General features: G+C 35.5%; 1 protein-coding gene across 1 annotated transcript in view; it reads left to right on the top strand.

Annotated features, from left to right (window-relative positions):
• The window catches only part of LOC125682408 (uncharacterized), a 63,539-nt gene that overhangs the window by 46,595 nt on the left and 1,326 nt on the right, over positions 1-15,618 (top strand). The window contains exons 7-8 of the mRNA XM_056151610.1: positions 4,269-4,869; positions 9,496-9,560. Coding sequence (XP_056007585.1) covers positions 4,269-4,869; positions 9,496-9,560 — 666 coding nt within the window. The remainder of the gene's footprint in view (positions 1-4,268; positions 4,870-9,495; positions 9,561-15,618) is intronic.

Genomic DNA, 15,618 nt, shown 5'->3' with positions numbered 1-15,618 from the left:
GGACTCCCAATCTTTCCAACATTCCTGCCATAGATGCCTTTGATTGTTGATGTGACATCGTTTCTTCAGAACTACTGTGATACAATGTCGCACAGGCATTACCGCGTCATTGACCAATATGTTGACGGTGCTAACGTTTGAGCGAGCGCAGCTTCATATATGTACATATTTTGTAATGTTCATGCTTTGATCACGTTCAATTTAAACAATATCTATTTGCAAAATACTCATTACATGAATTTTCTCTCAGGGCTTTATATTAAAAATCATTAAAACATGTATACATGAATGTGATTTAAATATTTTTATGCTATATCTACATTTTATTTCTGCTGCCTTCACACTGTGACTTGCTTAAACTTTGATGCACGACCTGTTCTGAACTGACGATACTGTATGTTCTCAACCTCTACTTCCTTTTTTCTACTCTCAATCTTTTCAAGTTACTAATTGTATGATAAAAATGCCCAAACCTTTCAAGTTTGTAAAACTGTTTAAACAGCACTGTCTTTGAACACAAAACGCATTTCAATATATCATGAAAATTTAAAAATAAATCGATAAATTCAACTATTTGGCATGTATATGCCCCCCCCCCCTTCCAAACCTATCTAATTAGAAAAATAAAATTCATATGATAATCCCCTTGTAGCAATGGTATGTTCCAAAAGAGAAAATTAGAACAAGTTTTATAATATTGTACATAATCCTAGTTGTAACACAATGAAGAAATATTTCAGCATTCACATATAATCATTGAATAAAATTGCAACAGCATTGATTTTAGTCCCTCTCCTGGAATGCTGTTGTTATGAGGGTACATTGATTAAGATCAATTTACAAAACTAGAATTAAGGATTTTTCAGTCGTTAATTTATTTAGCAAGTGGCATGGGGTTGGTTATCATAGGGGGGGAGGGGGGGGGGGGTCATCGTGGTTTGCATTAACGGACATGTTAAAAGGAAATGGATTGAAGCACTTGTTATTTTTAGTCGCGGGAAAAAAACCAAAGATTTTAAAAAAATGTTTTCAATCCGATCAATTTTTTGTAATTTTTTGAATAGCACTAATTCAGTACCTGTGATCCCTCACATATTCTAACAATTTTTAAGAAGTTAGTCTCCCTTTTTTTTGTTTTTTTTTTGTTAGAATAATAAATTCCTATTGAGAATTTAGTATTTTAATCAATTACGTATGCCTAATGTTCACGTAATAATAATGTCCCGGTAGTATGACTTATAACAAGTACATATTTAGATCCGCCACTGTCTGTCTTATTATGACGTACGTCAAAACGTAGACATGACGTTACACATCATCTTAGCCTGCCTTTCATAAACATTGCACTCTGTTAAACATTTCGCCTAATGGTGCACTAAATTTTGGAGCTAGGAGTCCACAAGATTAGGATGATATTCCGCATGAGTTCACAATCATATTCCAAGGTGTGACTTGGCTAGATCTCAGGGACTTCTGGGATTGGCCTCAAAAAATTTTCCTTGTTAGAGGTTGAGATCTAGCTAGGATTATTTCCCGCGCTCTAGTCATTAGAGCTCGCAGTACGAGCCAGCGCTCGCTACTAGAATGTTTGTCCCGAAAACCTCGCGAGATTTGTACTGTTTTCATTTTAAAAAATATTTTTGTGGTTTTTATGGCGTCGAGCCTTGCTCGAACGGCATCTAGTCAGCGTGTACGACTGAATCAGCTGAAAAGTTTATGCGACCGAAGGTGTCAGACTATCGATGCTTCCGCGGAAAAATCCCGCGCTTTATGTAATGGCGTATGAATATCTGTACTGTTTAATGATTTACGACATTTTAAAGTTGTTAATGAGAAACAAATGAAAATTATCACATTGATTTAGTTTAACATATAAAAACTTTCACAAAAAATAAAAACAAATCAAATAAAAATTCCAATTTCAATGCGAACTACATTTGCAAAGTCACGTGATGTTTGAAACGATAGTGTGTCTAGACGAAAGATAGCGTGGGCTTTGTTTGTAAACATTGCGTGCTGTTGGCGAAATTTAAACTGAGAAATAGTGTATCGCGGATTATTTATGGTCATTATATTTTAGTGTAGGTAATGTTTATTTGACTGTATCATTCTCAGTAGGGTATTAACGCATCTGTAGGTTTGCAAATCATTGGTCAACTCGGTATATAAACACTGGCACGTGTTAATGTTATTGTAAACAAACCAAGCGCGGAAGCATTCATTATTATAAGGCTTTCAAGTAAAGGTTTTTGTGGAGGTAAAAGTTACTGAATTAACAAAAAAAATTTTTAATCTGACTAGATTTTCATCGCTTGAGATGCTAGCAGTGATATATACTACAAATGGTCCATAGTTGTTTACATTGTTGCACATATTTCTTATTAAAATTTTGGTTTAAAACTTATTTCTTGTTTTTATTATGTTATCAACAAGTACATGCAATGCTGCCCATTACAACTATTAAAAGGAGAGTTCTCACAACAGTTTACTTTTTCACTAAATATCTTAATGCCCAAATTTTCAGTTCTTTGTGAATTACATCTGTGCCAAGGATTGTAGAGTACTCCCTTGGCTAGCAAAGATATGTGAATAATTGAGAACAATGGTTGATCACAAAAATCTTCATTATTTAATAACATTAGATATTGTAAATAATCCTTTGAAAAATATTCTGAAGAAACGAATAGAATTGTAAAAAAAAATATATCTGTAATTGAATTTTTTTGTGAAAAGAGCTACTGTACAGATGTATTAGAAGCATTATTCCTGTATGAAGGATAAATATTCTTGGTATTGCTTGAATTCAAAGCTGTATGTGTGTTTTTAATACATGTACAGCTAATCTTCGTTATCGGGAATATGTAAATAGAGTTGCCAGTCCAAACCACTTCTTTTTTGTGTGTGTGTTATCCTTGTTATCGCAAATCCTTGGATATCTCAAATTTAATTTCAGTCCTGTTGAATTTGCAATAACAAGGTGTGACTGTAGTCAATGGCATCAAAATATTCACAGGTAGAAGACTCTCCATTGAGATTTATATAAAGCTATATCTACTCTGTGTACATACAATAAGGGATGAAGCATTGATAAACTGGACAGTACATAGTTTCATTATAATCTTTGCTTTCTTAGCACAACGCCATTGTGGCCCTTCAGGCCTTTGATTTTTTCAATTAGATGGGTCATTGTAAAATGAGTTTTATTAATTTGATGGGTCATGGGGCAATTTTTTTTTTTTTTTTTATGGGTGCTTGGTATATACAAAAAGTGCCTCCCTACCTCAGTGTATGCCCTTTTAAGAGCATTAAAGATTTAAGAACACATCTTGTTTTATACTGTTGCTGAACATTAGAATTTAGCTTAGTTATTCAGAACAGGAAATTTTTCTAGATTTCATAGCCCTTAGGAGTAGTGATACTTTTCACTAGTATTCAGGTGACCAGTAAGGCCTGTGGGCCTCTCGTTAATGAAGATTTGTGATATTTATCAATCATACATTTAGAATGTTTCATATCTAATAAATACCAGTACTGTGACAGTGTTCACTGTGCCAAAAACACTATCAGATTTTCATCACCAGAAGTAAGGTGTACACGATATAAAATTGTGTTTAGATAAGTCATGGAAGGAATTTTCAGAATTTACGATTGGGAATTTTTTGGTCAGATTTTGGGAAAATTCAGAGAATTTTTGATTTGGACTGGGGCTGAATACTGGCCCCAAATCAGCCCCTTTCCCCCTCCAAAAAACCCCCACAAAAAACAATGGTGTTTGTACCTCTCAATTGATTTGATACACAAGAGGTTGTTCTACATATGATCAGTTTTTAAATCGAGGCAGGCTACTGACAAACAAGTTGATAATACCGGGGTTTTAACAGTCTCGTTTAAAGTTGGCATTTCACAAATTCTATGATTGTTAAAACGATTTAGATTGCCAGTAAAACCTGTCATTGGGATAAAAAATGCTGTCTGATGTGTTTCATACCAATTGTTAGGCCATTCTTTACACACTGATTATGACTAAGGTTTTACTCTGTTTACCTGATCAAGGTATAGGGCTCATAGTGGATGTGACCATTTGAGAGGGATGGTTACTCTTGCATGGGTCCATGTTTACCCAACTCTAAATTTTGTTATATTTTCCTTATAGGGAGTTATGAGATTATCACTGTTTGTTATATTCATCTTTTCATTTGCAAAATGCATCAATTTAATTTTATGTGTCATAGACTTGATGCTCTAATTGTGATGTCATTTTTCACCAGATATTAGACACAAGTTTGAGAAAAGAATAAAACGAAAGTTAACATCAGAAGAGAAGAAGACATTTATGAAGCTATGCAGTGACTATATCTGTGAAATTTTCATGACATCTGTGAACCTCAACACAAAGTGTTCCAGCTCCTGTAACGGAGGTCCTTTTGTAGAGAAAGACGTGAATAGCATGAATCAGAAACGTGATAGTTCATCAGTTCACGAGAGTCCCAGGACAGCTGGACCAGCTCACGATAGTCCCAAGATGAGGCAAAGTTCTTTTGCAAGCAAATGTTTTACCAAACAAGCAATGAACTCTCTACCGACTCCTTCAACAGAGGACCAATGGCTGAACACCTCAACTCACGCTAGCAACGGAAAGCGAAAACGACAGTCAGATGGAACACAAATGGGGGAAAGATTGAACAGAGGAGCTAAGCGTCAACTGCTGGAAGAGGAAGAGAGGAGATGGCTAGGGATGGAGAGGGTGGAGACAGGGAGGGTGTCTACTGCTGTCAGTCCCAGGTCCCGGCTAGGGTTGGAGGGGGTGGAGACAGGGAGTGTATCCAATGGTGTCAGTCCCAGAGAAGGAACCAGTGGAAAAAAAACAGGGTAAGAAATTTGGCATCATAACTAAATTCTATCTAGTTTTGACCTATTTCATGAAAAATACAATCATTTGAATGCAAAAACCAGGTAGTTTGCAACATTTCAAGGACATAAGATCCCTTAAGAAAATTTGTAATAGAATTTTGTAAATCTATGTATAAATGTCTGAATATTGCTAAAAACCCATGTTTACATCAAAATTTTCCCATGAAACCACCTTCATTTGTGCATTATTCACAAATCTCAAACAAGTGGATTTTAATGATGCATTTTATGTATTGATGACTGATTTATTATACCCCAGGCCCATGCAATGAAGTTGTAGAGGGTATAATGTTTTTGACCCGTCTGTCAGTCTTGTCGGTGCAACTCCTCTGAGACCGCTCAACAGAATTTTTTGAAACTTTGTAGTTAATAAAGACACACTCTGTAGATATGCATATTCCCAGGAAATTCTGATTCAGTCATTTTTATAGGAATTATGCTGCTATTGAACTTGGAATTTCGAGCCTGTCTGTCCTGTTCTTGCAGTAATGCATAGCATTACCATTCATTATGTGAGGCATTGTCAAGCAATGTTGGAGCGTCGGGTATGTGAGCTTGCTCACCTCTGCTTTCTTTCATTTTGTTTGATCAAATAATAGAAAACCTCACATTTTAAGTCGGTTGAGGACAATTATCTAATAACAGTTTTTAGGTCACCTGAGTAAACTCGTCCGTCATCGTGTGTTAACAATTGAACATTTTTTAATTTCTTCTTGATAACTACTATTCCAATTCTTTTCAGATTTGATATGAAGTAAGGGGGACATGAATTGTAAATTTCAGGACTCCTGCACCCCTGGGGCCTTAGGGGCGGGGCAAAAACTGCCACAAAATGACCAATTTTCAAAATATCTTCTACAACCACACGTGTAAAAAAAAATAATGAATAAATAAAATAAATGCATGGTGATGTAGAACAGGAAGACCTGTACCTAAATTGTGAATTTGTAAACCTCACAGGTACAAGACAATAGAAAACACACACACCCTCACAAGTACAAGACAATAGAAATCACACACACCCTCACAGGTACCAGACAATAGAAATACACACACCATCACAGGTACAAAACTATAGAAAATACACACGCTCTCACAGGTACAAGACAATAGAAATACACACACCCTCACAGGTACAAAACTATAGAAAATACACACGCTCTCACAGGTACAAGACAATAGAAAATACACACGCTCTCACAGGCACAAGACAATAGAAAATACACACACTCTCACAGGTACAAGACAATAGAAAAACACACACCCTCACAGGTACAAGACAATAGAAAAACACACACCCTCACAGGTACAAGACAATAGAAATACACACACCCTGAAAGGTAAAGGACAATAGAAAATACACACCCTCACAGGTAAAAGACAATAGAAAATTCACACACCCTCACAAGTACAAGATAATAGAAATCACACACACCCTCACAGGTACAAGATAATAGAAAACACACACCTGCACAGGTACAAGATAATAGAAAATACACACACCCGCACAAGTACAAGATAATAGAAATCAGACACACCCTCACAGGTACAAAAGAATAGAAAATACACACACCCTCACAAGTACAAGACAATAGAAAATACACACACCCTCACAGGTACCAGATAACAGAAATCACACACGCTCTCACAGGTACAAGACAATAGAAAATACACACACGCTCTCACAGGTACAAGACAATAGAAAATACACACACCCTCACAGGTACAAGACAATAGAAAAACACACAGCCTCACAGGTACAAGACAATAGAAAAACACACACCCGCACAGGTACAAGACAAGCATGAAAAGGTGAAAATAATGAACAATGCTTTTCATCGTGGCCAGTATTACCCATGTAGACACATATTATTTACCAGCTGTGTATGATGATGTCCCGTTTATTGGGATGAAATACCACATTAAGATGATGTCCCATTCATTGTGATGAAATACCACATTAAGATGATGTCCTGTTAATTGGGATGAAATACCACATTAAGATGATGTCCTGTTTATTGGGATGAAATACCGCATTAAGATGATGTCCTGTTTATTGGGATGAAATACCACATTAAGATGGTGTCCCGTTTATTGTGATGAAATACCACATTAAGATGATGTCCCATTCATTGTGATGAAATACCACATTAAGATGATGTCCTGTTAATTGGGATGAAATACCACATTAAGATGATGTCCTGTTTATTGGGATGAAATACCGCATTAAGATGATGTCCTGTTTATTGTGATGAAATACCACATTAAGATGATGTCCTGTTTATTGTGATGAAATACCACATTAAGATGGTGTCCTGTTTATTGTGATGAAATACCACATTAAGATGATGTCCTGTTTATTGTGATGAAATACCACATTAAGATGATGTCGCGTTTATTGGGATGAAATACCGCATTAAGATGATATCCCGTTTATTGTGATGAAATACCACATTAAGATGATGTCCTGTTTATTGGGATGAAATACCGCATTAAGATGATGTCCTGTTTATTGGGATGAAATACCGCATTAAGATGATGTCCTGTTTATTGTGATGAAATGCCACATTAAGATGATGTCCTGTTTATTGGGATGAAATACCGCATTAAGATGATGTCCTGTTTATTGTGATGAAATACTGCATTAAGATGGTGTCCCGTTTATTGTGATGAAATACCACATTATGATGATGTCCTGTTTATTGGGATGAAATACCACATTAAGATGGTGTCCTGTTTATTGTGATGAAATACCACATTATGATGATGTCCTGTTTATTGTGATGAAATGCCACATTAAGATGATGTCCCGTTTATTGTGATGAAATGCCACATTAAGATGATTTCCTGTTTATTGTGATGAAATACCACATTAAGATGATGTCCTGTTTATTGGGATGAAATACCGCATTAATATGATATCCCGTTTCTGGGGATGAAATACCACATTAAGATGGTGTTTTGTTTATTGTGATGAAATACCACATGAAGATGATGTCCTGTTTATTGTGATGAAATACCACATTAAGATGATGTGCTGTTTATTGTGATGAAATACCACATGAAGATGATGTCCTGTTTATTGTGATGAAATACCACATTAAGATGATGTGCTGTTTATTGTGATGAAATACCACATTCAGATGGTGTCCTGTTAATTGTGATGAAATACCACATTAAGATGATGTCCTGTTTATTGTTATGAAATACCACATTAAGATTATGTCCTGTTAATTGTGATGAAATACCACATGAAGATGATATCCTGTTTATTGGGATGAAATACCACATTAAGATGATGTCCTGTTAATTGGGATGAAATACCATATTAAGATGGTGTCTTGTTTATTGTGATGAAATACCACATTAAGATGGTGTTTTGTTTATTGTGATGAAATGCCACATTAAGATGATGTCCTGTTAATTGGGATGAAATACCGCATTAAGATGATGTCCCGTTTATTGTGATGAAATACCACATTAAGATGATTTATTGTTTATTGTGATGATATACCACATGAAGATGATGTCCTGTTTATTGGGATGAAATACCGCATTAAGATGATGTCCCGTTTATTGTGATGAAATACCACATTAAGATGATTTATTGTTTATTGTGATGAAATACCGCATTAAGATGATTTATTGTTTATTGTGATGAAATACCGCATTAAGATGATGTCCCGTTTATTGTGATGAAATGCCACATTAAGATGGTATCCCATTTATTGTGATGAAATTCTTCATTAAGATGATTTATTGTTTATTGTGATGAAATACCGCATTAAGATGATTTATTGTTTATTGTGATGAAATACCGCATTAAGATGATGTCCCGTTTATTGTGATGAAATGCCACATTAAGATGATTTCCTGTTTATTGTGATGAAATACCACATTAAGATGATGTCCTGTTTATTGTGATGAAATACCACATTAAGATGATATCCCATTTATTGTGATGAAATTCTTCATTAAGATGATTTATTGTTTATTGTGATGAAATACCACATTAAAATGATGTCTTGTTTATTGTGATGAAATACCACATTAAGATGATTTATTGTTTATTGTGATGAAATACCGCATTAAGATGATGTCCCGTTTATTGTGATGAAATGCCACATTAAGATGATTTCCTGTTTATTGTGATGAAATACCACATTAAGATGATGTCCTGTTTATTGTGATGAAATACCACATTAAGATGATATCCCATTTATTGTGATGAAATTCTTCATTAAGATGATTTATTGTTTATTGTGATGAAATACCACATTAAAATGATGTCTTGTTTATTGTGATGAAATACCACATTAAGATGATGTCCCGTTTATGGTGATGAAATACAACATTAAAATGATATCCTGTTTATTGTGATGAAATACCACATGAAGATGATGTCCTGTTTATTGGGATGAAATACCATATTAAGATGATGTCCTGTTTATTGTGATGAAACACCACATTAAGATGATTTGGGATGAAACACCACATTAAGATGATGTCCTGTTTATTGTGATGAAATACTACATTAAGATGGTTTTACTGGGCCAACTTATCACATTGATTTCTGTTTTGTAGAAAAGAGAGGACAAATAAAGCTAAATTACCAACAGCTGACGCAAAACACAAACCTTCACATAAAGGTAAGAAAGTCGAGGGGTAGGTCAGAGAATTATTCACTTAAGAATTATTCACTTAACGGTAAGAAATTTTCAAATACAACCTCGCATTGGGTAAAATGCTGTCTGACGTGTTTCATACCGATTGTTAAGCCGTTCTTGGCACACTGATTTTGACTGCGGATGACTCCGTTTACCTGATCAGGATATGGGGCTCACGGCGGGTGTGACCGGTCAACAGGGGATGCTTACTCCTCCTAGGCACCTGATCCCGCCTCTGGTGTGTCCAGGGATCCGTGTTTGCCCAACTATCTATTTTGTATTGCTTGTAGGAGTTATGAGATTGATCAATGTTCGTTATCTTCACCTTGCATTAAGGTGAGAAAGTCGAGGGGTAGCTTAAACAGAGAATTATTCATGTATCTGTAAGAAAGTGGAGGGGTAGCTCAAACAGAGAATTATTCACATTAAGGTGAGAAAGTCGAGGGGTAGCTCAAACAGAGAATTATTCACATAAAGGTAAGAAAGTCGAGGGGTAGCTCAAACAGAGAATTATTCACATTAAGATGAGAAAGTCGAGGGGTAGCTTAAACAGAGAATTATTCATGTAACGGTAAGAAAGTCGAGGGGTAGCTTAAACAGAGAATTATTCATGTAATGGTAAGAAAGTTGAGGGGTAGCTCAAACAGAGAATTACTCATGTAACTGTAAGAAAGTCGAGGGGTAGCTCAAACAGAGAATTAGTCACATAATTGTAAGAAAGCCGAGGGGTAGCTCAAACAGAGAATTACTCATGTAACTGTAAGAAAGTCGAGGGGTAGCTCAAACAGAGAATTAGTCACATAATTGTAAGAAAGCCGAGGGGTAGCTCAAACAGAATTATTCACTTAACGGTAAGGGAAGGTGAAAGTGGAGGGGTAGCTCAAACAGAGAATTAGTCACATAATGGTAAGAAAGTCGAGGGGTAGCTCAAACAGAGAATTATTCACATAACATTAAGGGAAGGTGAAAGTCGAGGGGTAGGTTAAACAGAAAATTATTCACATAACGGTAAGGAAGTCGAGGGGTAGCTCAAACAGAATTATTCACATAACATTAAGGGAAGGTGAAAGTCAAGGGGTAGCTCAAACAGAGAATTCTTCACTTAACAGTAAGAAAGTTGAGGGGTAGCTAGTGGGTGGGGGGGGGGGGGATTCAAAACCGTCCTGTATACTCGATTCAGGGCTTTTAACAGACAAACCATTTGTATAGTCATGATTAGCTGAGATGCATTTAAGATTATTTCAAAATTCTTGTCCCTGGGTAAGGATTTCTGGTGATACTAGACAGTGCATTAATGCTCACCTAGTAAAGTGCATGTGTACAGGTAACTCTCGAATTATCGCCACTCAATTCATCGCCATTTTCGTTATAACGCCGCATTTTTCTTGGAACATTTTTCCTGTTACTTAAAACTCTCGTTAAAACGCCAAATTCGCTATCGCCATTTGCCACAGTGTTTTCATTACAAAAGTCTATTTCAACGTGTTAATTATCTCAATAAACCGCCACGGCACCCGTGGTCAGTGAAGCAGTAAATTGGTCATTATCAATCTCCGGCGTAAACCTGGACAGAAGGATCCTAGTAATTGCTGTATTGAATAAACAAGAAAAATACTCGAGATGAACTGTAGTCAAGTTGTTTATACAATTTAGCTATGGCTTCACCACGAAAGAGGGTCCTGTTAAATTTCGATGAGAAAAAGAAAATCATTACGTACCAAGGACATCATAAAAAATGTACCCATCAGGATATTGCAAATCATGTTTCTGTTTTATGGGAAAAGGCTATATAAAAAGAAGCACAGTGGGCGACATCTTAGCAGCAAAGGATCGCTCACTTACATGTATTGTAAATAGAGGAAAGATAACTCTTACATATAAAAGAACGGTAACTCTATTTCTTCAAGATGGCAGTAATTCTATTCATCGCCAAATTCGTTATAATGCCATAATTTCATAAGAACAAAAGGTGGCGGTTTATCGAGAGTTGACTGTAATTTTTAGCTCACCTGAACTGAAGGCTCAAGTGAGCTTTTCTGATCACATTTTGTCCTCCGTCTGTCTGTAAACTTTTTACATTTTCGACTTCTTCAGAACCACTGGGCCAATTTCAACCAAATTTGGCCAAAAGCATCCTTGGGGAAGGGCTTTCAAGTTTGTTTTAATGAAGGGCCATGTCCCTTTCAAAGGGGAGATAATCACAAAAATGCAAAAATAGGGTGGGGTCATTTAAAAATCTTCTTCTCAAGAACCACTGGGCCAGAAGAGCTGAACTTTACCTGAAAGCTTCCTGACATATTGCAGATTCAAGTTTGTTCAAATCATGGCCCCCGGGGGTAGGATGGGGCCACAAGGGGGGATCAAAGTTTTACATACAAATATATAGGGAAAAGCTTTAAAAATCTTCTCAAGAACCACCAAGCCAGAAAAGCTGAGATTTACATGAAAGCTTTCTGACATAATGCAGATTCAAGTTTGTTCAAATCATGGGCCCCGGGGGTTGGATGGGGCCACAATAGGGAATCAAAGTTTTACATACAAATATATAGGAAAAATCTTTAGAAATTTTCTTCTCAAGAACCACTGAGCCAGAAAAGCTGATTTTTACATGAAAACTTTCTGACATAGTGCAGATTCAAGTTTGTTCAAATCATGGCCCCCTGGGGTAGGATGGGGCCACAAGGGGGATCAAAGTTTTACATACAAATATATAGTTAAAATATTCTCAATAACCACCGAGTCAGAAAAGCTGATATTTACAAGAAAACTTTCTGACATAGTGCAGATTAAAGTTTGTTCAAATCATGGCCCCCGGAGGGTAGGATGGGGCCACAAGTGGGGGGGGGGTCAAAGTTTTACGTACAAATATATAGGGAAAGTCTTTAAAAATCTTTTTCTCAAGAACCATTGGGCGAAAGAAGTTGACATTTACATGAAAGCTTTCTGATGTAGTGTATATTCAAGTTTGCAAAATTTGTGGCCTCCAGGGGTAGTTGGAGCCATAATAGGGACTAAGGTTTTACATGCAAATAAATATGGAAAGTCTTCAGATATGGGCCAAGGTGAGTGATGTGGCCCATGGGTCTCTTGTTTTAAATATCTTCTGGAGGATATCAGGATATCTACTCCAAATCTATTTAGTTTACATTTATTTCAATACCAAAGAGATGTTTAACATTATTATACCCCCGTGAACGAAGTTCAGGGGGGTATATAAGAATCACTGTCCGTCCGTCCGTCCGTCCGTTTGTCTGTCTGTGCAGATTCGTTTCCGGGCCATAACTTCTTTGTTCTTTGACATAGGCATACCATGTTTAGCACACAGGTGGATCACCATGAGACGATGTGTCGAGTAACTTCATGACCTCTATATGACCTTGACCTCAGGTCAAAATTAAAGGTTTTTTTTACAATGGATCCATGCCCGGGCCATACCTTCTTTGTTCTTTGACATAGGCATACCATATTTGACACATGAGTGTATCACCATGAGGCGATGTGTCGGGTACCTTCACGACCTCCATATGACCTTGACTTCAAGGTCAAAATTAAAGGTTTTTACAATGGATTCGTGTCAGGGCCATGACTTCTTTGTTCTTTGAATTAGGCATACGATATTTTACACATGAGTGTATCACCATGAGATGATGTGTCAGGTACCTTCATGACCTATATATGACCTTGAACTTTGACCTCAAGGTCAAAATTGATTATAGGGTTTATAGTCATACCATAAGACATTGGTGTATCACCATGAGACTATATGTCATGTACATTCATGACCTTTATCACCTTGAATTTTAATCTAAAGGTCAAAATTATAGGTTTATAACATGGCTTTGTGTTCGGACTATATCTTCCATTTTCTTCTACAAAGGCATACAATATTTTTACACTCAAGAAAGAGGTAATTTATACCTATTAACAACACCCTTTGGGAGATCGGGGTAAGTGGGGGTGGGGGAGGGGGGGGGGTATTCTTAGTGAGCATTGCTCACAGTACATCTTGTTATCTCGTGTTTATCTGTTTAATGAGATGTTTCACATTATTATCTCCTGTTTATCTGTTTAATGAGATGTTTCACATTATTATCTCCTGTTTAATGAGATGTTTCACATTATTATCTCCTGTTTAATGAGATGTTTCACATTAGTATCTCCTGTGTATCTGTTCAATGAGATGTTTCACATTATTATCTCCTGTTTAATGAGATGTTTCACATTATTATCTCCTGTTTAACGAGATGTTTCACATTATTATCTCCTGTTTATCTGTTTAATGAGATGTTTCACATTATTATCTCCTGTTTAACGAGATGTTTCACATTATTATCTCCTGTTTATCTGTTTAACGAGATGTTTCACATTATTATTTCCTGTTTATCTGTTTACTGAGATGTTTCACATTATTATCTCCTGTTTATCTGTTTAATGAGATGTTTCACATTATTATCTCCTGTTTATCTATTTGATGAGATGTTTCACATTATTATCTTCTGTTTATCTGTTTGATGAGATGTTTCACATTATTATCTCCTGTTTATCTGTTTGATGAGATGTTTCACATTATTATCTCCTGTTTATCTGTTTGATGAGATGTTTCACATTATTATCTCCTGTTTATCTGTTTAATGAGATGTTTCACATTATTATCTCCTGTGTATCTGTTTAATGAGATGTTTCACATTATTATCTCCTGTTTATCTGTTTAATGAGATGTTTCACATTATTATCTCCTGTTTATCTGTTTAATGAGATGTTTCACATTATTATCTCCTGTGTATCTGTTTAATGAGATGTTTCACATTATTATCTCCTGTTTATCTGTTTGATGAGATGTTTCACATTATTATCTTCTGTTTATCTGTTTAATGAGATGTTTCACATTATTATCTCCTGTTTATTTGTTTAATGAGATGTTTCACATTATTATCTCCTGTGTATCTGTTTAATGAGATTTTTCACATTATTATCTCCTGTGTATCTGTTTAATGAGATGTTTCACATTATTATCTCCTGTTTATCTGTTTAACGAGATGTTTCACATTATTATCTCCTGTTTATCTGTTTAATGAGATGTTTCACATTATTATCTCCTGTGTATCTGTTTAAGGAGATGTTTCACATTATTATCTCCTGTTTATGTGTTTAATGAGATGTTTCACATTAGTATCTCCTGTGTATCTGTTTAATGAGATGTTTCACATTATTATCTCCTGTGTATCTGTTTAATGAGATGTTTCACATTATTATCTCCTGTTTATCTGATTAATGAGATGTGTCACATTATTATCTCCTGTTTATCTGTTTAACGAGATGTTTCACATTATTATCTCCCGTGTATCTATTTAATGAGGTGTTTCACATTATTATCTCCTGTTTATCTGTTTAATGAGATGTTTCACATTATTATCTCCTGTTTATCTGTTTAACGAGATGTTTCACATTATTATCTTCTGTTTATCTGTTTACTGAGATGTTTCACATTATTATCTCCTGTGTATCTGTTTAATGAGATGTTTCACATTATTATCTCCTGTTTATCTGTTTACTGAGATGTTTCACATTATTATCTCCTGTGTATCTGTTTAATGAGATGTTTCACATTATCTCCTGTTTATCTGTTTGATGAGATGTTTCACATTATTATCTCCTGTTTAATGAGATGTTTCACATTATTATCTCCTGTGTATCTGTTTAATGAGATGTTTCACATTATTATCTCCTGTGTATCTGTTTAATGAGATGTTTCACATTATCTCCTGTTTATCTGTTTGATGAGATGTTTCACATTATTATCTTCTGTTTATCTGTTTGATGAGATGTTTCACATTATTATCTCCTGTTTATCTGTTTAATGAGATGTTTCACATTATTATCTCCTGTGTATCTGTTTAATGAGATGTTTCACATTATTATCTCCTGTTTATCTGTTTAATGAGATGTGTCACATTATTATCTCCTGTTTATCTGTTTAATGAGATGTGTCACATTATTATCTCCTGTTTATCTATTTAATGAGGTGTTTCACATTATTATC

The sequence above is a fragment of the Ostrea edulis genome, chromosome 10 (genome assembly GCF_947568905.1).
Source record: "Ostrea edulis chromosome 10, xbOstEdul1.1, whole genome shotgun sequence".
Taxonomy (NCBI): Eukaryota; Metazoa; Mollusca; class Bivalvia; order Ostreida; family Ostreidae; genus Ostrea; species Ostrea edulis.
Note: the sequence above shows the minus strand (reverse complement) of the source record. Positions and strands in the feature narration are given on the sequence as shown.